Below are 23,652 nucleotides of genomic sequence, written 5' to 3' on the forward strand. Positions count from 1 at the left end.
CTTCCAGTGTGTGCCCAAAGTCAGTGTGTGTTGTCTTTGAAGCAGGTCAATCTTTAAAAGGGTACTAGCTACTTTAAATAGAACTGGAAGGGCAAGAATACAAAGTTCTTGAGCAAATATTTTTCCTTGCTGGCACCCAGTCCTATATCTTGTGCTAGCTCTGCTGTCTCCACCTTGAGCCAGGAGCAGAGATTAGCAGGAGCCATTCAGCAGTTGCAGAGTTCTGGCAGTTCAGGCCACTCCAGGTGGTGGGGAAGGGAATCCTTGCTGCCGCTTCTGCTCTGAGTTTGGAGTAGAAAGGCAGCTCCCAGGCTCCAAAAGACACTGCCATGAGCTCCACCACCACAGCAGAGTACAAACAAGGTGACCACTGAATGAAAAGAAGCTCAGCACATTTGCTCAAGGCCTCCTAGCAGAAAGCTCAAGACAAACCCCAGCTTTCAGCAAACAGGAAAAATTTGTGTGGACCAAGCACAAACTGTAGTTAGATCACTGCTGTGCAAGAGCACCATCACAATTCTCCCAGCAGTACACCAGGTTCAGATTAAACCAGTAGTTAAAGGAATTAAAGTCAGGACTTCCTATTTAAAAAGACACCACAATCTCCTGTGGATAACAACCCACTGAAGTAGCTGAGCATTTGCAGTACGTCTAACACCCCAGTATGCCAGTGCCAGGGACCTGGATAATTGCTAGAGCTTTAACTTCAAACAGAAATAGCTACTAAATTGAAAGAATTGAAGTTTTTCTTAGTACAGACAGTGTTCACAGGGCATAAAAAAAAACCCCAAAAATTCTGTAGGGGAAAGAGCTGCAAAGACTATTAAATGTGTTCTGCCTTGGGCTCAGAGAGAGATGAGATACAAAATCCCACCAGCTCTGAAGGCAGGAAATTGTCACCTCTAGCATTTTTCTTTCCCTGTTCACATCATGTCGTATTACAGTGGGAATTTTACTGTCTCTTCTTCATGTAGTAGAACTAAACACCTTTTAGTTGTGCAACCTCTCACCAATAATACTAAGTAATTCTCACTCTGACAACAAAACGTGAAACAAGCGCCACCCCCACTCCGAGAATCCCGGCCCCGGAATGTTTTTCACGCGAATCCCCAAAGGCACAGCCAAGGCAGTCGCTCCTCCAGCTCCTCCTGATGGCAAACCACGGGCACAGCACTCTAAGGAGGGACTGCATGGGAATGCTGATGTCATCCGACGCCAAATGCCATAAAAACCAAGACCGAAGCAGGGTTTGGTGGAAGACAACACCTGGTTTGCTCAACTGCTGGGATCAGCAGAGGGGCAGATGCAAATGCACAGGAGGCCTTCTCTGGGTCTGTGACAAATCTCCAGCTGAGCACTAGTTAAGACCAATGGCTCTGCTTTAAACTTACTGTCCAACTGGCTTAGTGAAGGAAAAACAGGGAATGAAACCCACAGAACAGAGGAGGCATGTCAACAGTGAGTGAGATCAGGCTGTCAGGCTGTGCAAGACAGGAGAGAGATTAAGGCAGCGAGGGACAGAAGGTTTGAAAATAGCTGAAGATGCGAAGAGTGACTGCCATTTATATATTCATCAGCTCAAGAATTGATACAGCTGCCTGGGATACTTTTCCTTTAACAGCAAAAAAGAAAGGAATCCAAACAATGATAACAGAGAGAAAGCGCATGGGAAAACAAAACACACAGAAGTACCCTCTAGGTAACAAACATTTTATTTATTTCTTAATGAAGCTACAGCAATATCTGCAATTACATAATTATGAAGCACTGAAAAACCAAAGGAATGAAATGGCCTGGGTCCAAACACTAAGGACATCACACCTTGTCTCTCACTGAGCCATCACTCAGAAAAATCACATTATCTGAAAAGAAATTTAAAAAGTTAATCTTGAGGATTGTTTTGCCCTGTTGCAAGCCTTCACACCATGAAGACCAGCTATTTGTGTTAAAATAAGCTGCTAAGATGTGGATTTTGGAACAGAATAATAGTTCATAAAACAAAACAGTGTCCAATACAGGGTTCTTTCTCTACCTGCCCTGAAAGCAGACAATTCAAGGTGGCTACTATGAAACAAGGGTGCTAAAGCTGATGAAAAGCTGCTGAACAGTCAAAGACACTGGAAACATTTTAAAATAATGGTTTAATTCTTTGAGTACAATCTTTATCAGTTACAGCTTATTTCCTTTTTGTCATTTTCAGTCTGCACTACCCATGCCAATAGCCTACAGACTATAGAAAGCTCCCATTGCATCAAACCGCACAAACTTCTAAAGCATCTTGAGACTGGGCCTTTTCAACAAGAAACCATTAGGAGAACACTAATTAAAAAAAGAGAATTGCTTCTCCCCTCCAGTAATTTATAGCACTGCTAGCTTTTAAAGAGGCTGCAGAAACAGCCTCCAGGACTATGGCTGTTCTTTTTCCTTTTTGCCCCCCCTCCTTTCCCTCTGTCCTAGTTTTTTTAGACATACTTGTGTAACAGAAATGTTTGCTCTACTACCCAATTAATTTACCCGTCACTCAAAAGCAACTCAGTAGCAGCTCTATCCACAATAAAGATGAAGGATGCTCAGGCTATTTAAATGCTCTGGGAAAAGTTGAGTTTCCTAGTTTTCTGTTGTGTTTATCCAAGGCACAAGTCTACTCCTCATCCATTCTGTGCTCTTCTTACCACTCCTGGCTACCAGAACAAAGTGTTTCTAAGTTCTCCATCAAGTTATCTGCACATCTTTCTGAGGTCCTTAATGGTGACATCTCCAGTCTTCAACAGGAATAAAAAAATTCTGGCAAACTGAGACAAAGCTTCTAAACAAATTGTGCTTAGAAAAGGAATCTGCCTGACCTGCAGCACTACACACCAGTGTTCTTAAAACACTCAATGTCTGCCTCCTGCACCAACTGGCATAAGCAAATGACACCAACAGTTTGCAACAGCATTCTCTCATTTTCTGTGTGTTCACAAGCAGTGCCAGAGAAAATCTACTGGTACACACTACTACCCATTCTCTCAAAATCCTTGAGTGTGGATGCTGAGGCTGAAGACAAACCAAGCTCCAGTCCAGAGGTCCTCCACCCCCTTTCCATTTTAAAAGGGCAAGGGGCACCTTGGTGCTTTGCTCCTTACCTGCTATAATTGTTGTGGCCTGTCGCCTCACATTGTTCTTATCTGTATATTCACCATAATCTATTTTTCCTTCAACAAAGATTCGAGAGCTGGAAAAAAACAAGAATTTGATTTTGGTGCTGCAGTTTTCCACCCTGTATCTAGAATCACAGAATGGTTTGGGTTGAAATGGGACCTTAAAGACTGTATAGTTCCAACCCCCTGGCCATGGGCAGGAATACCATCCACTGGATCAAGGCTGCCCAAAGCCCCATCCAGCCTGACTTTTGAACACTTCCAGAGATGGGGTATCCACAGCTTCTCTAGGCAGCTTGCTTCAGTGCCTCACTACCCTGACAGTAAGGTGTATATCTAACCTAAATCCATATATCTAACCTAAATTTCCCCTCTTTCACTTTGAGCCCATTCCTTGTCCTATTACTACAGTTCCTGATGAAAAGGCTGAATTCAGAATCTGATTCAGAGTACACAGGCTTTTGTATCAGTTGTTTGTAGCAGGTCTGCTAACTTGTTTTACAGCACCTGTATCTTTGTATAGTTCCTGGACACCATAATTATTACACTAATCCATTATTAAGGCATTAAATCCTCAACCACATTTGTTATTCACTTACCCCTTCCTCACATACTGATAGGTGACATCCCTGAGGCCTGGTCTGAAGACAGAGATCCTGTGCCATGTCGTCTTCTGACTGATATCACCTAAGGAACAGAAACAACAGAGCTGGATGCCAAATCCTCTTTGTGATACAAGACACAGAAATTAGTTTCAACACATTGGTATTCTCAAACAATGAGAAGTGATTTGAAAACAGACATATACTAGCACTCCATCTCCCACTTCACTCCAGAACGACATGTTCCACTCATCTGTGTCCAAACAAAATCTTGTGCAGAAGCACAGTTCAAACCAAGTCATCACTTTTCCTGGAAGACAGTGCTCAGGCTCTTATTTTTTTTTCCCCTGTCAGACACTCCACTTTGACTAGAAGTTAGGGAATATGAGACATCCGTAGATGCAAACTGATGACAGAATCAATGAGAAAATTATCTTTTCTTTATCTTCCTCATCTTGAAAGACAAGTAAGAGTACAGAACCTGCTATGCCTCTGACAAACCCCACTAGTGACAAACTGCCCACTCAACACTCCTCTCCTACTGAGGAAGGTCAACAGCAGATCTCTCATCAGTATATGCTGCTGGGGATCAGTAAGGCACACAAATGCAGCAGCATCTCTGCTGACCTCAAAGGAACTTTCCTGCACCCCAGAGATTTGCAAGCATGATGCTGCTGGCCATGCAGCGGTGACCTGGGACATGCTGCTCATGCGGACTCACCTCCCTGGCTCACTTCACCATCTCCTGTCCGCCACATCTCATTGGTTGCCAGGGAAAATATGGTAACAGGATTTTTTCCTTCCACTTGCCTCATGATAGGGTCCTGTCCAACCCGACCAAGCAGCTGAACACGATTCATGGCTGAAACAAGAGAGACCAAACACATATACAGGTGAACTGCTAATCATGGCAAGCTGCAAATCAGCAGCTTTTGTCAAGGGCTAGGATTACAACTTCCTGATCCTCCTAACCACTTTTCAAGCTCTTGTGACTTTTGGATTTTTCAGGCCCCAGCAGGTGGTTGACTGTGTCTGTACTGTCATTATTATTACTATGATATAACCTATTTAAAAGCCAAAGGTTCTTTATTCTTTCTGTTCTATCTTTTTCACAGACACATCCATATATCACTTGAGGCTAATTTGCATTTACTTATCTTGACTTTTATTTGTTTCACAACGATAAAAATAAAATGCATAGCAGTATCTTTGAAACAAAGTTGCAGTATTACACTCCATCCTCTGAATGAGAGAGCCATTTGTTTCTACACAGGTACCAGGCCTAGGCAGACAGTTTATCCCTTCTCCATGTTCAAGGATAACTGGAAGAGGTCAGGGAGGCGTCCCTTGTGCACAATGAGCATGTGAAGTGAATAGTGAAGGCTGAAGTACACCTGCAGCAAATCCTGCTGGGGCAGCAGCACCCACACAAGTCCCCCAGGGACCCAGGAGTCTGAGAAACAAGCACACAAGGCACCTGAAGACAGGTGTTAGAAACCATGACAACAGCAGACCCAAACCACTGCCACAGATGAAGTACAACTACCTGCCCTTTACAGATGGTAATCCTCATCAGGGCTTTTTTCTTTTCCCCCTAAAGTACTGCTTGACCTCACCTTCTCCTGCAGCGACCAGACAGGAAGCCACTCAAGAGTCTGTGTGCTTGAAACAACACATTCTTAGCTGCTACACTGAGGAGCTACCATTCCTAGCTCCTTCTCTCCTGCCCTATTTCAGATGTTCTAAAACTGAGATAAACACAGTGAGAAACAATTAAGTTGCACGTCAGGAGCTACTTACATCTTTCAAGTACCAATGAGGTAGCCATATCAGAGTCATGTCTTACAAACTGGCGTAGCACCTGAACGAACAGAGAAATGCGAGTTTGCACCACACAAACTATGAACAGCATTCACAAGCCTTTACACCTCATTTTTGGAGCACTTGCAGAGGTTCTGCAAGTATGTTCTTATATGTAACTAATGGGAAAACTGAGGAAAGAAATCTGTTCAGCCAAATGAAACTAATAAGATTGTTTAAGAATGTCTGGTTAAATCAAGGTTAAAAAGTTGCCAAGAAAGAAGGGTGGTCCAATGGTGTACCTCCAGCAATTATTTTTGGGACGTGCAGTAACTACTGTTTTTTCTGTAATACATAAGTAGGGGGGAGGTGGTTTGTAGTACTGTGGTGGTTTAGTTGTTAGAGCTTTGGTCTTTGGAACCAAACAAGTCTGATAGTTCCACCAACTTTCTGCTTTACTTCAGAGATTAACCAGGTGTGCCCAAAAAGTACATCCACACATTGGAATGGATGCACTGACACCCTTGTTCCCAAGGCAAATCAAGGACACAAAACTCTCAGTACTGCAAGTGGGGAAAAAAGTAAAGGAGCTGCCTTTATGCCAGCAAATATTCCATCCTAGAACGAGCAGGGGAAAATAAACCCAGGAACACTTTTGCTAGAGGTCCATGTGGAGAAACGGGGGGAAAGGCTCATTTCCCATAACATGTGGTTCTAGGCCTGTGGGAGAGCTCACGTTTTTCCCCCAAAAGCAGACCCAGCGCACGGCCGGAGCGCAGGCACAGCAGCCGCGGCCCCACAGCCGGCGCTGTCCGGGCGAGGGCTCCGGGGCGCCGGGCTCTGTCCGCCGCTGCCCTTCCCGGAGAGTCCCCGCCAGCCCCGCGGCGGGGCCAGAGCGGCTGCAGCGGCTTCTCCCCCCCGCCCCGAGGGCGGCAGGGCCCGAGCTCCGCCGCGGCCCCGGCCCCGCACGGCCCTACCTGCCACGCCGGTCGCCGCCACATGCTGCCGCCGAGCCTGCGGAGGGAAAAGCAGGGCTGAAGCAGCGCCCCAGGGAGCCCCGGGCCCAGCCCCAGCAGCCGACCCCGCGCCCCCCGCACCTCTCCCGCCGCCGCGCTGCGCCCGCAGACGGCCGGAACAGGAAAGGCACGGGCCGGAGGTTCCGGGCGGAAACGCGGCCCGGGGGAGACGGGCAGGAGCGGCCGGGCAGCGCGGGCAGCGGAGACCCGCCCCACGGGGGACCCAGAGCTCGCCGGGAAGGAGAGAACAAAACTGCATCACTCCATCATCGGTTAAAAAAAGATAAAACCTTTATTCGCACGAAACGATCTCCCAGTTAAAAGCCAGCATGTGCAACATCATAAAACAAACCAGTAAGACCTGGAAATAACCGAGTTACCAAGTTCACGCTGTCCCTCCTAACGGTGCAGCGCTCTGTCCATCCAACACACACAAGGGACAAGGACCCCCAAAGTTACAGTTAGCGGGGAGAGGGAGAAGGGTGTACGGGATCTCAAACACGAAATACAATTAACATGGGCAACTCCAAAAAGCTGAAGAAGCCCTTTCTAATTGCCTGCAGTTCACAGGCAGGCAGCTGCACCACACGCAAGATACTGGAAGGGAAATGGGAACAGACCCAGCTACCAACACACTGCAGTTGTCTCCCCCTCCTTGACCAGGGAGTCCTTGCCGATTGACAGAAAACAAGTCAGGCATCAGGGACCAACTAGTCTGCTAAAACATACCCAGTTACAAAAGTTTTGTTGCTTAAATTTGAAAGAATGTTTTTCTTCAACTCCCACTCCTTAACTCAAAGTATTTCCTTTTCTACTGTGTCCCCCCTCAGTGAAATGCCACTCCAGCTGCAGCCCAAGCTCCCTAGGACCGCTGTGTAACCAGCCTGGCTCTTGATGTGTAGCTAAAACTGGCTGCCAAAGTCTCTGCCTACTTGTTCCTAGAAGGGCCCAGCTGTAGATGCTGTCTCCCTGTACAGCCACTATCACCCCTCTAAAAATATAGTCAGCAGTCAGCCCAAGTGTTAAGACCACAAAAATCACCAATAACAGGGGCCAACTCAAGAAAGAGGGAAGTGAGTAGAGAAAATGTCATCTTTTTGTCATGGCAGAGTTACACTTCATCTCTAGCAAGACCAGTTACACAAGAAATTAAACAGGTAAAGGACTGAGGACAACCTTAAATCCCATGATCCAGCACTTGCAAGCCAGTCATTCTTTTCTCAGCCAACATCTCATAACTAACAGGGGAACAAAAAAAAAAATCCAAAAAAAAAACCACCACCACAATAAAAATAAATGACAGGGAGAGAATATGGGGCACTGGTCTGTGCAGACCCTCTGCTTTCACAGGGCCATTCAGCAGTCAGAGCTCTTTGGACAACACAGAAATTCAGTAACCCAGAGTAAAGCTAAATGAACGACAGCTCTTCCCTCCCACCAGACGCTTGCTCTTCTGCTTAGAAGAGGTTTCAGACTCTTGTAACTTGGCACTTCCTAAGGCTTGGTCCTTCATGAGGGTCTGGGCAAGGCGAGCTGCTTTAAGTTCCCTGCAGGGAGGAGATGGAAGGAAGAGGGAAGGAAGAAAACCGTGTCATGCATGAATCCCCATCAGCTACAGAAGCAAACTATGAACAATCTTGCACAAGAGGGTTACTGTAATACGCCAGCAGCACTGGAAGGGAGCAACTTCTCACCCCAGAGAGTGACGTGAAGATTACTGTAGCTGTCTCTAGAGTTTCTGCTTGAAAAGGCAGCAACACACTGGCACCAGTACAAGGAACCCTTCGCTCAGTTTTTCTCCCATTGTTTCAGGCATTTGTGAATGGTTTAACTTAGATCAATGTCATCTCATGCAGCACAAATACCTACATAAAGGCATATACTTCTTTTCCATTGGCTTTCTTCCCTGGTACTTGCTGTTCTTCCAGAGCATTCACTCTTCTGTCTACACAGAAAACTTACTCCTCAGCTGACTACTGCACTTAGAGGGGTTGTGGGGCAGTTCTTAGATCCCAGCACCTCTAAACACTACTGCCAACAGCAGTGAGAGGGAACAAGAGAAAAAAGGCTATCTGCCACCACCTGATATTTCTCTTCCTTCTGTGCTTAGACCACTATCTCAGTGCATTTTCAATTCCTCATCTGCCCACTAGCTGCATTTTGCATCACCAGTGGTTGCAGGAAGCACACGAGTTCATTGTTGTAACTCGGCCAGTTCCCTCCAACCCAGAGCTGAAGCACAGCTGCTGCCTGGGCACTGCAAGTCCCTGTTACAGCCCCATCATCCTCCCAGCTCCAGGCACAGGAGCTGACTGGGTATTTCTGCACGTGCAGTCTCCCAACACCACCACCCCTCCATTCAGAGCAGGTGACCAGGATTGTTATTGCTCACACCTTCTCCCGGTCATGCCCAAGCCAGCCCTACCTTTCCAGCATGGCAGTCTTGCATTTCTCTTCATTTAGCTGCTCCTGGAGCTGCACAGCTTTTCCATATGAAGGACGGAGAACAGGGTGTTTGGTGAGAGCTGTGGCAGAAGGTCTTTGCACTGGGTCAGGATGGATCATGAGCTAGAAGGCAAAGGACTTCAGAGCTTAACACTCTTGTCACATGCCAGCTGCAAAAGCCACCATTCTGCCAAGACTACTTCCTCACCTTCAGGAGCTCTAGAAAGCAGTGGGGAAGCTTCTGGGGGATGGGTGGGATATTTCCTTTGCGGATGTGGTGCCACAGGGCCCCATTGTGAGGCAGTGGCGCTGCACCGGCTGCCAGAGCCACCGTGAGTGCCAGGGCAAAGATGTCTGCCTTGGGCAAGTAGCAGTATTGCTGCAGAGAGAAGGGGAAAGGTGTTAGAAAGGAACATCTTGCTATACTAAACAAAGGTGAGTTGGGGTATGAGCTCAAAAAGAAACCGCCAAGCAAGTGTGTGTATATGGCACTGTGGACTTCACCACCCCAGTGAGCTGTTTTCTCCTCCTCAGGATAAAAACACTGGCAGCAGGCAGTACCACTAAAGCATGTTGGCTTTCACCCACCCATGAGGAGCTTGCAGGCCACACTGGGATCACTGCAGTAGCTCCAGAGGATGGCCCAACAGATATGTACCTCCAGCCTTCACAAGGCAATAAGCTACCCATGCTCAACTCAAAGGAAGACTGCATCTGATGCATTGGCCTAACAATTCTTAAATCCACTTGCAGCCCAAACAGACACTGTCACCTAAATACCTGAACTGAATAACACATCCAACCTGGTTATTCAATACTGATTCCCTTTTTATTTGCTGGCCAGAGTGACAAAACTGCAATCAGTTGGAGAGGTTCCCTTGTGCCTCCCACCTCTCTCCGCTACTTGTTCAGTGTTTGTTTTACAAAGCATCTGTCTTGGTAAATTTATTCCTCAGTAATCACATCCAGTAGTTTAATCTCAGCTGGATATGCTAATCAAATGTCTTCAAACTGATAAAGGTTTTGTCCCACTAATCCCTCAAGGGGAATCGTTGCAATAATCCAATGATAGCTACTTATGAAGTATTTACATATGAAGTATTTCCATGACAATATCCACACCACTATCGTTCATGCTAAAGTGCTAATTTGGCAGATTTCATGGCCAGACCAGACAGAAGAAAGAGGAGATAAGGGGAGGAACAAGTTAGACTAATGTCTGCTCTACAGTTGATTTCTCCCCATTTGCTCTCCCACCCTGTTCTCCTCACTGCCCTGCTCTACCAGTTGTACCTCTTGCAAAATCTCATTGGCCAAAAACCGTCTGTCTCCTTCCTCCACCTGAGGGTTTGTTATTGATGTCACATGTCCAAGGTCACCTGAGACAAAGAACAAGAAACTGAAATGTAATGAAGCAAACTGAATTCTCAAATAAAAGTCTGCATTTCATAGGCACCAAAAAAGAAATAATGAATAAAAGAGCAAGCTTACTCCTAACTCAGAAATCTCCACTTGGAAGCAGGTACATGAGTTTTCTGTGACTTTTCTTAGAGGAATTAATTCTGGTAAGTAATTGGGGCATTCAGGACTATGCTATCACTTTTATGTGCAAGTCTCTTCAGCCAGCAGGATAGGGCAGTATCAAGCAGTAATGGGCAGCCCTAATCTTACACCAATTGTAAAGTAGGCTAAAACCTACCAATCTTATACACCACACCAGGAGAGAATTCATCTTCACTGTCACTCTCCTCCTGCCCAGTAGGGCCTGAAACTGCCAGCTTGTGACAGATGAAGATATTACCTGCAAGACAGAGAAGTTTAGCAATAGGGTGATAGTAGCAGTTGGGCTGCAGCAGCCTGACAACTTCGTAAAAATCCCACCTGTCAAAGTAGTTAAGTTTTGCAGCCAGAGAAAATATGCATATGCTTCCCACCCATTAGTCAGCTTTCTGCCCAGTTCACATTCAGCAACACAGCTGGCATAAGACAGTTGTATCTTGGGCATAAAATATCCTAGTGAAATCAACTTCCCCTTCCTCTGCCCTCTGAGGCAGAAGCATAATTTCAGCAGGAAAAAGGAGCTCCGCTCTGAGAATATTAAGTACGTGAGAAGGGGAGCATTGCCCTGGAGGTGACCATCCTGAGCTGCAGAGAGGAAACCTTGTTGCTATTTTTGCAGGAACTTAATCCCTCAGGGTAGGTACACACTCAAAAGTCAAGCCTTGTGCAACAAAAGAGCAATAAACAAGGAAGTCCCCATCTTCACTGGCAGCCCTACTTGCTCCACCAGTATGAAGGTGATTCCCATGAGCCAGGATTGCAAAGGTCACGAGACAAGAGTGAAATGCTGCCAACTATCAGAGACTACTCAATTTTAGAGCAGCAGTAGTGGCACAAATCAAAATAAAAATCAAAAAAAGACCCAAAACACCATACACAAGACAAGGGAAAGGTACTCTTTCCTTTGAAGCATGACAATCAGTCCACTCAGAAGGATTTATTAGAGGTCCTACCCCTGAGGAATCATTAGGAAAACCCTCCACAAAGGAGGGGAGCACTATACTTACTAGGTTTGATATCCAGGTGCACAAGGCCAGAGTTGTGGATGTATTTTAATCCCATGGAGACTTGTAGCAATATTTCCTTCAGCTCTCCTTCTGGGAAATACTGCCCGAGCTTTGCATTTTCCAGCAGCACATCTTGGAGACTCCCTCCTAGGGGAAAACAGCCAGTCTGAGACCTGACAAAGGTTTTATGGAACAGCATGTTTGAAATAGCTTAGCTGCCCAGAACACTTGGAGGCTTGCTAGTGACACACCCCAACCACAGCAGCTCTCTGTGTGCTCTAGTGAGCAAACTTGGACAAGGCTTCAGCCTTTCCACTGCCCTGGAATGCCCAGCCTGCTGCTCAACAAGGATGAACAACTGCATTTCTACCTCCAGCCTACAGCTCTACATCCTGCCAGGAGGGCTGACCTGTTAATGATGCTGGTGCTGCTGCAAGTGAACAACAGAACACTTAATTGCTTCTGCTGTGCTTAGGTGCAGAAAGCAGGTATAGGAATGGTGGAACAAGGAAATTAAGTTCCCACTAGCAGATTTTTGACTGAAAAATGTAACATTTGACACAGTTTTGTGAGTCTTCATTGAGACACTTTGGATATTGCAGAAATAGCAGATATCATGGCCTCTCTCCATCAGCCTACTTTTCACCACTTCTCCTTTAGTCTCAGATGTTCATCCGCCAGAACACAAGCAATACATCAATGCTGCAGCAATGAGCACCACATTTCATGGTTGCCTCTACCAGATTTGAAAGCAATATTCCAAACAGCTATAACCACTCTTCATGGAGCCCCAATACTACAGATGCAGTTGAAAGATAAATATTACATATTTGCCTTCAGTAACTCTGGTAGCTAAAGGTATATTTTCCAATTTCTCTCAAGCAGTGGTATTGCCAAGGGCAAACTCAAGTAGGAGTTTACCACCCTGCCTGCAGCACGCCATTTACACTTTGCCTCATCATTTGCTCCATTTCTCCACAGCTGTCAACCCCTTTCTTCTAGTCAGAATGCAGTGTACCTTCATCTCAACCAGGCAGCCACTCTTCCAGTCATTACCCACCTCCATTAAGAAGAGGTTCTTGCCAAGATACATGGCCCTTAAGAGTTAGTTGCTCTTGAGTCACCCATATCAGGTGTTACCCAGACAGTCCCAGGCACAGTTCTAAGCATTGGCATAGGCAATGCTATTCCAGGCCAGCCAAAATAGAGGAACAGGTTTCAAATCCCAGAAAGAAGAGGGTATTCACTGCTTCTAAAACATAAGCACCATTCAGAGATCCATCTAAACATTATGAGCCCTGACTGGATTCTCCATGGAAATGCAGCCCCAGTGCAGTTTGCTTTCTTGCAAGCCAAAATATCCCATATTTAAGTACAAAAGAAGGCAACTTTGCCCATGCTGAGCTCTCAGCCTTGAACACTGTCCCAGCTCTTACCATTGCAGTGTTCATTCTGGATAATCATGTGATCATCCTCTGCCCAGGCCGAGTAGTAGCGCACAACATGGGGGTGGTGCCCCAGGACAGCGTGAGCATAAACCTCGCGCAGCGCCAGCTGCCTAGGGAAGCACACACAGAAAAAGCAGAGGTGACAGGCTGCCAGAGGCTGCTTCACACCAGGAGAGGAGCCCTGGTTTGCAGCCTGAAAGCCCAGAACACCTCTGTTGCCCCTTTCTCTTGGGTTTTGACAGACTGGCTTTTACAGCTGCTAGAGCAAAACCTGCCCTTGCTCAAATGCACTGAGCAGCTGTTAAAGAAAATGATCACTGAGCAAGTCTCTTGTTAAAGAGGCAAAGGCAGCAGCAGCTTCAAAGACTTTGCTTTAGCATACACGACACCACAAGCTGGTCAATACAGATGTGAGTAGTGCTGGCTATGCAGCAAGGCAGGGACATACCACAAATAAACTACTTGACAGTTACTGTAAGGAAACTGTCTGGATGGACCCAAGGTGTTCAGGTATGCCATCCTCTCACTTGGCAATGCATGTGACTTCTTCCTTTCCTAGACATTTATATCAATAGTTGTATAGTGATATCTTCCCCCATTCTCCCAACTGTTACTTGGAAGTGCAACAGCAGCCAAGTTTTGCTCATGCCTTCCATCAGATACCTTTAGATCCCTGCTCCCTCCTTCCCATCACAAGAACATGCCCATCATTTCAACTGGCAGTTTCCAGCAAGCACACTCACTCATCTGAGGATCCTGCCAGAGGCCTTTTGGAGCGTTTGATGGCATAAACACATCCATCAAGGCGTTTGATGCACTTGTAGACAGAGCCAAATTCCCCCACACCAATTTTTTCTAGTTCCAGGAACTCCTTCTTGTAGCGGGAAACCATATTGCTCGCTTTCAGAGTGTATCTCTGCAAGGTCACAGAAACAGCAAACACAAATAGGAGTTAAAAGACTTAATATCTGTCATGGTTTTAGAGATGTGTAACACTTGCTGTCACTGATCACCTACACTGATCCCTCTCCCATTCTGATGTTCATCCAGGCACATGTGCAGGTGTGTGTGGCCAGCTCTTGAAACAGCAGTTTCAATCCTTTAAATTACCTTTCACTTGTTGTGTTTTTTCTGACTACTTACAGGCCATCTTCCCTGGTTCAGCCAAGTTGCAAGGCTGGTTGGTTGGTTTTAGAAAATCAGGACTTGTTAGCCATAGAGGTAGAAATTACAGCAAAGGAGAAATTTGGTCTAGTTGGCTGTACATGCCTAAGCTTCCTTGGGTTACTGACATCACATCCCTTCTCTTGACAACCCAGACAAGTTCCTAGACCCACAGCTGATGGAGTCAGTCAGGGATGAACAGCAAGCAACAACAATATACTGAAGTAACTGGCCTAAAGATAGGACTTGAGAAGACCTTAGATCTAATGCCTATTTTGAGCTCAGGAGAGGAGCTTGGTGTGTTAGTTTCCTGTGACCCCAGCTGTGCAAGAGCTGCTTTATCCTGGCAGCTGAGGTTGCCTGCAGCCAAGGCCATTCTGCATCAGTTCAGGCTCTCCAGGTCTGAAGCACCAGCTGTTGACTAATGGCAGATTAGCTGGTCTCAGTGTATTTGTTTGTATTCCCACTGATATCTCACCCAGAGACAGTTTTCCACAAAAGGTTGAAAGCTGGCAGAACAGCTGGAACATCATTATCGCTACAATAATGGCCACTAGGGATCCAGGAATTGTTGATAGAGTGATGCCTACTGGCAGGGAAAGTGAGTAAAGAAAAGAAAAGCAGTGGAGCATGAAGTGAACAACAAGAGTGGACTAAGTGATTTTTTTCCTCCATTCTCCTGCATCCCTTACAGGGACAGCAGCTCATGTTGCACAGAAACCACTGCTGTCATTGCTGTACTTTATGGTATATGGCCTTACAGAGGAGGGAGTAAGATTTGGTCCTCACAAGGAATAAAAGGTGGCTCACATGAAACAGCAGCCCTTCCCAACAGGTGGCATTTCATAAGGCAGCTGTATTTTACACTATCTTAAAAGCTTGAGAGTAAAAATACCTCCTAGTAGACAATTTTATTTCTATATTACATACTCAATCTAATTAGCACTTGAGCAGAATAGTATTTCAGTAATTCACAAGTTACTTGAGGCGTTCTTCTAGGTAAAACAATAATCGTGGCAGCCGGATAGTGGATGCTGCCAGTAGCTATTTGCTCTGCAGGTGTAATTTTTCCATGAAGACCATTTGCCTGCAATCCCAGTCTCCTCAGCTAGAGGGTACCATTATTCTTCTGTAAGCCTGGCTATCGCACAGTTACAAAGAACAATTCCGCCTCTTCCAAGTTTGTCATCTCAAACAAATATTAACAAAACATTCAGCTTGGAACTTTTCTGTCATAGGTATTCATCCTCTGGCATGGTGCCATGGTTTATACTCCAATAACAGAATAAATTCCATCAAACACCAAGCCTTTACAAGCATCTTATCCACTTTATGGGAGGAAAATATACAGACACTCACATTTGTAGGTAGCTCCTGTTTAATCTGGCTTCCTGGATGAGGATCATTCCTATAACAGAAGATTAGGAAAGTCTGGTGTATTATTTCAGTGCAGCAATCCAACTGGATTTGAAATTAAAACATCTTTCAAAGGAACCTCCAAATCTTGCTTCACAGCTTAATCATATATTTTATAGAGTTGATATACAGGTTTTTAGTTGAGGTCTTAAAGACTACAGTCCCAGGTTAGGAATTCCTTGTTTCCATTTAAAAGGCCTCCACAAAGCAACTTCAGTACTGCCCACAGGACAGAGTGGCATTGTCCAGAGGCATCATTCTCCTGGCCTCCTTATTACTAGTGAAGCTGCAGCCATAGCACTAAAGAGAGCTGTTGATCCCCCACTTCCCTTTCTGAACAAAGGCAATGATTGATTTGTATTTATATTTCTACTACCTTTATATATCTGCTAACATTTGCTCTGCACCAATGAATACTACAGAAGTGAGTGATTCATTGTTAGCAAATAAGTCCAGATACTGAACATCTCCATTACTTATCTCCTTCCAACAGTCTGATTTCAGTCTGCTACTTAAGAGCAGCTCACTTACAGCTCTTCTCTGGCCTTCCGTTTGCCATTAGGATGAAAGAGCATTTGTCGATAGGACTCTGGTGTAAAGGGATTAATGTTGACAAGAGAAGCTTGGGAAGAGTCATCAGAGTCAGCACGAGGAGTAAGTCTCAGATGCCGGAAGCCTTTGGGTGGGACCTTTGTTGCAGATGAAGGAAAAGCTGTCTTTGATAACAGGCTCTGTATTGAGAGAAGAAAAAAGTGGAAGATAAACCAGGACATTTTTTGTTGCTGCTATTTCAGAATAAAATTCTTGTTCTCCTGTGACCCAAGGAGAAATTAGCTGCCTTCCTTGGAGTAGCTGAATCATTAAATCCCTGTGTCCCTAGTTTAGTCCCCACAGTTTTCATTTTCCACAAAGCATTTAATTCTCTGTTAAGCCCTTTCATATTCTATTCCCTGCTCACTTGGGTGAGGCCTGCAGAGCCATTTTGGCAAGCACAGTCCTCAAGAGGAGCCAGCTGCTCCTCTTTCCCTCCCACAGAGAAGCAGAAATTGCATCATATGTTGCATTAACATGGAAGACCTAGTTCTGCCAGGCATGGACTGTTGCATCAGTTGGTCAGGACAGGTTTGTCAGGAGATGAGCTGGAACACCACCCAAGCTCCCCAGCAATAAGCAGCATTAGGATAGGGTAAGTTGGTAGAAATTTTTTGTATGGCTACTAGCAAAGCAACCAGAACCCATTTCTCCTCATGGATAAAAACCAGAATTTCAGAACTTTAAGTTCAGAAAGCACCTCCAGATCTTCTATAGTCACCTTGCTACAGAACACAGGCCACTGTGTTTCACGGACTAATTCAGAACCTTGGGCCATGGAAAGCACAGACACCAGTCTTGAGCTGAAAACAAAAATCTACTCACTCTGATTTGACTCCTTTAGTAACCATCAGCTTTTAAAAAACGTTTGGGTCTGACTTGTTTCAGCTTCGAGAGACTGATATAAGGTCTACAGATTATTTAACATTGTACTTTCCTCTAGTTAAAAGCCCTTTAAGAATATAAAAGTCTCCCTGTTGAAGATCAAGGTATTCATATCTTCTCAATCCAGCAGTGGTCTCACTATTATGCTCCTGGAGCCACATTTCCACTCACATCTGGCAGCTCTGGTGCTCATCTGTCTGCAGTTTTACACATGGCTCTGCTCTCTCATCCTTCCTATCCCTTTCAAATGTCTAAGGCCAATGCTCCCAGCCTTGTCTACAAGCAGATTTAGGCCCTTTTGAGCCCATCTTTTGCAGCATGCTTGGAAAACAAGACCTTTATCCCAAGAGAGAAAGGAAAAGAAATTGCTGATTTCATGCAATTGCTGCTTATGGGCTACAACATGACAAAGTACAAGCAGCATGTTTTGAATCATCCAGCTAACATGTTGTCTACACAATGCACACCCTGAAAGCACCCTTCACTACCAGCAGCCCATCTGGTCTAGAAAAGATTTTTATAGACCTCTATCATGGTTTAACCCCAGCCAGCAACTAAGCCCTCTGCTTGTGAGCCCTTTGCTCACAACTACAATCCCTTCCCCAGTGGGATAGGGAGCAGAAACAGGGAAGAAAGGTAAAGCCTGTGAGTTGAGAAAAGAACAATTTAATGATTAAAATAAAATATAATGATTATTATCACAATTAAAAGAGACAACAGAAAGAGAGAAAGAAAAATCCAAGACAGACAAGTGACTCACAATTGCTCACCACCTGCTGACTGATGTCCATCCCATCCCTGAGCCCTAATCAGCCCCTCCTGGGTAATTTCCCTCTGTTTATATATTGAGCATGGCATTCTGTGGTATGAAATCTCCTCTGGTTTGTTCCTGGCAGCTGTCCTGGCTATGGTGCCACACAGCTGCTGCTTCTGCTCACTGTCAGCATGGGAAACTGAAAAGTCCTTGACTTTGGGTAAACACCACTCAGCAACAACCATGTTTCAGCAACACTGTCCTTATGTTAAGCCCACAAAACACAGTGCAGTACCAGTTACTGTGGAGAAAATTAACTCTAGCCAACTAGGATAATTTCTCACCTATGGTAAGGTGAGATTTAGGGAAAATTCTGATAAAGGGTCCCTGCAGGAAATTTTTGAAGTGATGCCCTTTAGACTGCTTTCCCCAAGAGAATGGTAGGCCATTCCTCAGTAAATATTGCCACACAGTCAATCATATAAGGCCAGGGGATCCTTCTCTCCACACAATCAGGTTTTTGGATGAGGACAGAAGCCAAATCCTAGTTCAGAAGCATTAAAGAACTGATCTTCTGACTTAAGCAAAGGAGCAAACAATCTATCAGTAGAGAAGGAACATTGAGACAAGACCAACAGCTACGCTTCACTGCAGGTCTGGACTGCTTGGAGCCATGCACACACCAGAAATTATTTCGGAGCAGAGGAGCTGGTGCCAAGTCTCCACCTGTGCTTACTCAAAAAGCAGTTGTATTATACTCTGTCCAAGAAGTTACACATAAAATAGGGGCTGGGATCATTCTCCCAAGAAACTAGCCCAGTAGCTAGGGTGCTTTTTGGGACAGTGACACAGGTGAAGAGAGGCTAACTTCCCTCCACAAGCACACATTGGTTTGCTACCCTTTCCACAGGGGATTTGCTACCCTCAGAAAAAAGCCCTGCTTTCCTCAAATTCACTAAGCAACTGCTCCATGCAAGAAGAAAAACCATGGCACCAGACAACAAGCTGGCTGGAGGTGATCCACACTTACCAAGCAAAGTACACATCCCACCCATAACACCATTTCCAACTTTCAAGACAGAACCCACTTGCACCCAGAAACGTGCTGAACAGAGCAGCAAGTGCAGCTGCCTATCTCCAAGTCCCCCCCAAACAATGAGCTTCTTGAAAGGAGATACATTTATCTCCTACAGACCTGCCATTACCTTAGGAGTGTGCGGGGTGTCACAGAGCTGCAGCTTCTTCCAGGTGATGTGCAACGGTGTCTCAGGTTTACTCCAGCTCTTGCTCACAGATGGGGAAGACTTCAGGGTGGGACTCATCCAAGCTTTTGTCCTGCTCAGGAAAATCTCACTAAGCTTTCTCTGAGGGGTTGCTGGCAGAGGACTGCTCTCTTGCCATTTCTGGAACTCTGAGCTTCTGGGGGGGCTCAAGCTCAGGGAGTCCTCCTCATTTACACTTTTGTCTTCACTGTCTTCACCACAACTGGAGAAGTCCAGTCGCTGAATGAATTCGTTGCTGTTGTCCCAGTCATCCATGTTAGCACATGAAACAGAACAAGTAGAGCTGATACTGGCCTGTTTTGTTAGAGGTACAGAGGGAGAGAAACACAGCATTATTAAATAGCTGTCTTCTAAACTATCTTCTTCCTTGCTTCATCAAGGGCATCAGTTCTGCTGACCACACTCCCCAATCCCACATACACAGAAGCCTTGGTCACTCATTGGTGTAATTAGACATCACTGATTAATGAAGAGCATCCCAGAATTACCAAGTACAAAGCCATTCAGCTACTGTTTATGCAACACCAGATTTTGCTTTTTACCTTATTAGCATAATTCAGATACAACTCAGAAGCCACTGCCTTTCCCAGTAAATTTCTAAGACAACTCCTCCATCCACCCACTAGTCTCATCACACAAGGAAACCACATCCTAACAGAATAACACACACAGCCTCCCCTTACTCTTTTCTACATTAAATTTCTCAACTAGAGGGGGGAAGGGAAAAAAAAAAAAAAAAAAAAATCCCATGGTACATACAGCTGTAAAAGCAGAGGGTGCCCCAAGGAGTCACCAGATACCCCACAGACAGCTTCTCTCCTGCCCTGGACCATTTATAATCGCCCCACACCTGAGCCAATGCTAATGCAAAACATCTGGAGTTTGGCAGCACCTGTCCACAGTTGCCTGGTGGATGAGGAGTTCTCTGTGCATGTGGATTTGCTGTGCTAACACCCAACTCTGCAGGGAGCCAGGACTCCCTCTGAGTCTGAGTCATCTCCCTGCTTCTGCACACTGGTCCCTTCACCTTCCTGAGGCCTGTAAGGGGAGTGATGTTTGCTGACAGCCAGTCTGCTCCATAATCCCATCAGGGATCCAGTCTTTGTGGGCTTTACTTGTATGAGTTAATTGTCTTGTGGTGATGGGGCCCTGTGTTTCCTTCTTTTAAGTCTGAATTTCCCTTCCTGCATTTAGATATGCGTTAGTTTGGGCAAGCATTACAGCCTGCATGCAGAGGTCAGTAGCCTAATTTATAACATATACATTTATGAATGTATAATTTATAAGACTTCAGGAGAGAGTTAGGAGCCATACACAGGTCTCAGTATCTCAGTATAGCTTCCCATCTTGAGATTTCAAGGGAGAGGAAGGAGAAGCTGTGTTGGTGGAGGCAGCCCCACAGGTGGGGCTGCTCTCTTGCTCCCTGGGAGCAGGTCAGTGTCTCCCCTCACTGCACCTCTTTGTAAAAACAGGAATCTTCTGAGCCTTTGGGAACCTGTGTTTCAAAGTTGGATTAGAGCAAGTTTTAACTAATTGGGAACAAGGTTACAGCAGCCTTTTTTCTTAGCCTTGAGGAGAGCTGCTAGAAGGACATGCAGAGATTGGAAGTGGCTGCAGCCCATAGGAGATGGGTGTTTGGCAGATGCAGCACCTGCTTTCCCTTGCACACATCTAGGGCAATTCCCACCACAACATACAGGGCCACATTGGTCTGAGGTCTCTGTGCTCTCCTAACCCATTCCTTAAATGAAAAGTATGGCCATGTGGGTCTCTGAAGTTGCTTGTTAAGATTGTGATGAACAATTCATATGATACAGGCCACCAAAACAGTCTCAGGACACCATGCCAGGAACCCAGAACTGGTTGCATCTGGCCCAGAGGTTGCAGTATTTCTTCCAGGCACAGAACCTGTTGCTGCCATGCAAGTCTCCCTTGGTCTGAAATGCAGCTGCTGCATCTCCTCATGCCTTATCCTGGGCCAGGTCCAAAAGCCTGGCAGTGCCAGCACTGGCTGCTTTCTGCCATGACAAGCAGTGTCTGCAGCACCTGGCCAGCTGAGATCCAGGACCACTTTAGTACTGCTGTGATCTGATTGCATTCATCAGATGTTCAGTACCCGAAGCATTAGACTGGAATATATTAATTCTGAAGAAATAATGTTTTTAGTCCCTATAACTACATGTTTTTAATAACCCAGCAAAGAAATTCCTTCAGACCAGCTTTCAATCCCACCTTAAAAAAATTTTTTTTTCTTTTTTTTCCCGCTCAAGACTTAGAAGCAGTATCCATTTTTCTGAAGAGGGATGTGATATGTAAAGGAGAAAAGTTGGACCTGCTGTGTAAACAAGGCCCAGCTTGTTCACCTTGCATTTTAAAAATAAAAACCACCACATTTTCATTTACATTTTTCCTGACTGTTCAAAGACCTGATGACAATTTCCAGAGCCCTCAGCTGGAGGGAGAAGGTGTTAATTTTCTTTTGAAGTAGAGTTTTTATTTCTAAAAGGGTAATATTATCTCCCAGCCTAGATCTTTTCAGTTTTGGTGAAATAATAAAATAGTAGAAAATGTGGCCTTTGTTTTTTGCATGTATCCAGCAAACAGTGTGCCCTCAGCAGGCCCAGATTGCTGGCCAAAGCCGTATCAATTGCTCTGGTACCACGGGGTCACTTGTCCCACAGGGTTTTTTCAGCAAAGCTGAGAGCTCAGAGCATGATGATGTCTCACACACCTCAGAGCCAGCACTGGCAGCCCCTGCTCCCTGCCACTGGCTGCTCTCCCCACCGCATCCCCTCCCTCTTGCAGGGGCAATACTGGTGTGACTGCACTGCTGAGGGGACCAGGAACAGCTCTGCACCACAAATAGCTTGTGTGGGTCATGAAGATTTGTTTGCTGGGATTTGTTTCCCACCTAGATTGCTGGGGGACAGACACTTGACATTTGTAGCAGCACCACTGTGGAGATGAAGATAGAAACGAGCTGTCATTTCAGCGTCACCAACATGCAAAAATATATTCATCCAAATGAAGATTGGCACTGTCTATACGGTTAAAGCAAAGCATGTGGCCAAGTATTTGCAGAATCTGGCTTTTCTTTACACAGTAACAAAATATTGTGCAGGGTTTGTTTCTTTTTTCTTTACCAGTCACCTTCTATGAAAAACTCCATCTGCTAAACACCACCTACTCTGGTCTATAGCTCTGCAAAGAAAACTTGTGCATGGGCTTTGCAAAACAAAAATGCCCACTCAGTGTTGGAGCTGTCTGAAATGAAGCTCACAGCAAATGGATGCTAATGTTACCAAAAAAAGAGAGAAAAAACCCAAACTCCACTGCTGAGGAAACTGGATGATGGGTTTCTTAATGGGATATTGAACACTCAGAACTGCTCAACAGGAAAAAAGTAAGACAATTAAGGCTTTTATGACAATATCTTCCTTTTAATTGTGGCCTGTTTAATTGGGTAATTCAATTAATCAGGAAGACCTAGGGAACCAAATTGATCCTAATGACACTTAATGACATTGGTGGTAGCATAAGGAGGATGGTAATTACAAAAAGTTGGCTGCCTGTAGATGCTTTGGTCATGCTTGTGTTCGTCTTTCAAGCTGATTCTGCTTGTTCCTCCCAAAACAGTTTCACATCCTTCTGTAGCACATATGTACGTGTATATATATTTATGTACATACGTATATACACATATATATACACACACACCAGTAGATACTGGATCAGCATCCCTGACTCCTTCAGGTTTGTGGCTCGCAGCTTCCACCACAGCAATTTGGGTGGGGGCGAGCCTTCCCCGTTGCTGGCCCTGAGGCTGCTCTGCCCAATTCCCGTGGCTTTCCCAGCAGGATGGCTTTAACAGGGCTGGGGGAAGCAGCTGCCCGGCACTGGGGTCACAGCCTGGGGGGGACAGAAGGCGGGCAGCTGGCTCTGCCCTGCGCGGGGAGGTGAAGCACGGGCAGGCGGACTGCCCCCAGCCCCCGCGCTCCTCCGGGAGCCGGCACCGAAGAGCTCCGAGCCGGGACCTCCGCCACCTGCCCCGGGCGGCTCCAGCCTCTGTCGGGCGCGGCCGCCTCGGCGCGGTGGCCCCGCGGCCCCAGCCCCGCCCCTCGCTCCCCGCCCCTCGCTCCCCGCCCCTCGCTCCCCGCCCCGCGGCCCCCGCCCCGCGGCCCCCGCCCCGCGGCCCCCGCCCCGCGGCCCCCGCCCCGCGGCCCCCGCCCCGCGGCCCCGCCCCGCGGCCCCCGCCCCGCCGGTGACACCCCCGTCCTCCCGCCCCGCGGCCCCAGCCCCGCCCCGCGGCCCCAGCCCCGCCCCGCCGGTGACACCCCCGTCCTCCCGCCCCCTCGCTTCCCGCCCCCCGCCGGTGCGGCGCGGGGGGTGCGGCTCCGCTCGGCTCGGCTCGCCTCAGATCGGTTCTGTTCGGCTCATCTCGGCTCGGCCCGGCTCGGCTCATCTCTGCCGCGCTCGGCTCGCTTCATATCGACTCGGCCCGGCTCGCTTCATCTCGGCTCGGCTCTCTCCATCTCGGCTCG

The 23,652-nt window shown here is 46.4% G+C and overlaps 1 protein-coding gene across 2 annotated transcripts; it reads right to left on the reverse strand.

Moving 5' to 3' along the window:
* Positions 1 to 1,694: 1,694 nt before the first annotated feature.
* Positions 1,695 to 23,639, reverse strand: WEE2 (WEE2 oocyte meiosis inhibiting kinase). 2 transcript variants are annotated; one of them, XM_039570565.1, is made up of 17 exons: positions 23,524 to 23,639; positions 19,034 to 19,405; positions 16,130 to 16,329; positions 15,542 to 15,590; positions 13,762 to 13,934; positions 13,007 to 13,128; positions 11,571 to 11,717; positions 10,703 to 10,804; positions 10,297 to 10,382; positions 9,212 to 9,382; positions 8,984 to 9,126; positions 6,520 to 6,556; positions 5,543 to 5,603; positions 4,464 to 4,604; positions 3,740 to 3,827; positions 3,126 to 3,214; positions 1,695 to 1,862 (listed from the first exon to the last, which is right to left on the reverse strand). In XM_039570565.1, exons 2-17 carry the CDS (start codon positions 19,364 to 19,366, stop codon positions 1,816 to 1,818), a joined length of 1,989 nt encoding a protein of 662 aa, XP_039426499.1. In that variant the 5' UTR covers positions 19,367 to 19,405; positions 23,524 to 23,639; the 3' UTR covers positions 1,695 to 1,815. The 2 variants fall into 2 exon arrangements, with proteins under 2 accessions (XP_039426499.1, XP_039426500.1); XM_039570566.1 differs by lacking the exons at positions 1,695 to 1,862; positions 3,126 to 3,214; positions 3,740 to 3,827; ... (2 more) ...; positions 6,520 to 6,556; positions 23,524 to 23,639 and adding exons at positions 6,828 to 8,105; positions 22,829 to 23,177.
* Between the last annotated feature and the right edge of the window lie 13 nt (positions 23,640 to 23,652).

Source organism: Corvus cornix, chromosome 1A (genome assembly GCF_000738735.6).
Source record: "Corvus cornix cornix isolate S_Up_H32 chromosome 1A, ASM73873v5, whole genome shotgun sequence".
Lineage (NCBI taxonomy): Eukaryota > Metazoa > Chordata > Aves > Passeriformes > Corvidae > Corvus > Corvus cornix.

Excerpts from the sequence above, each read along its gene's own strand:
- WEE2 (XM_039570565.1), bottom strand. The coding sequence starts at position 19,366 with ATGGATGACTGGGACAACAGCAACGAATTCATTCAGCGACTGGACTTC. Across the intron at positions 5,604-6,519 it reads GGCGGCGACCGGCGTGGCAG|GTGCTACGCCAGTTTGTAAG; the intron begins GTAGGGCCGTGC and ends CTGTTCGTTCAG. Across the intron at positions 3,215-3,739 it reads TATCAGTATGTGAGGAAGGG|CTCTCGAATCTTTGTTGAAG; the intron begins GTAAGTGAATAA and ends GTTTTTTTCCAG.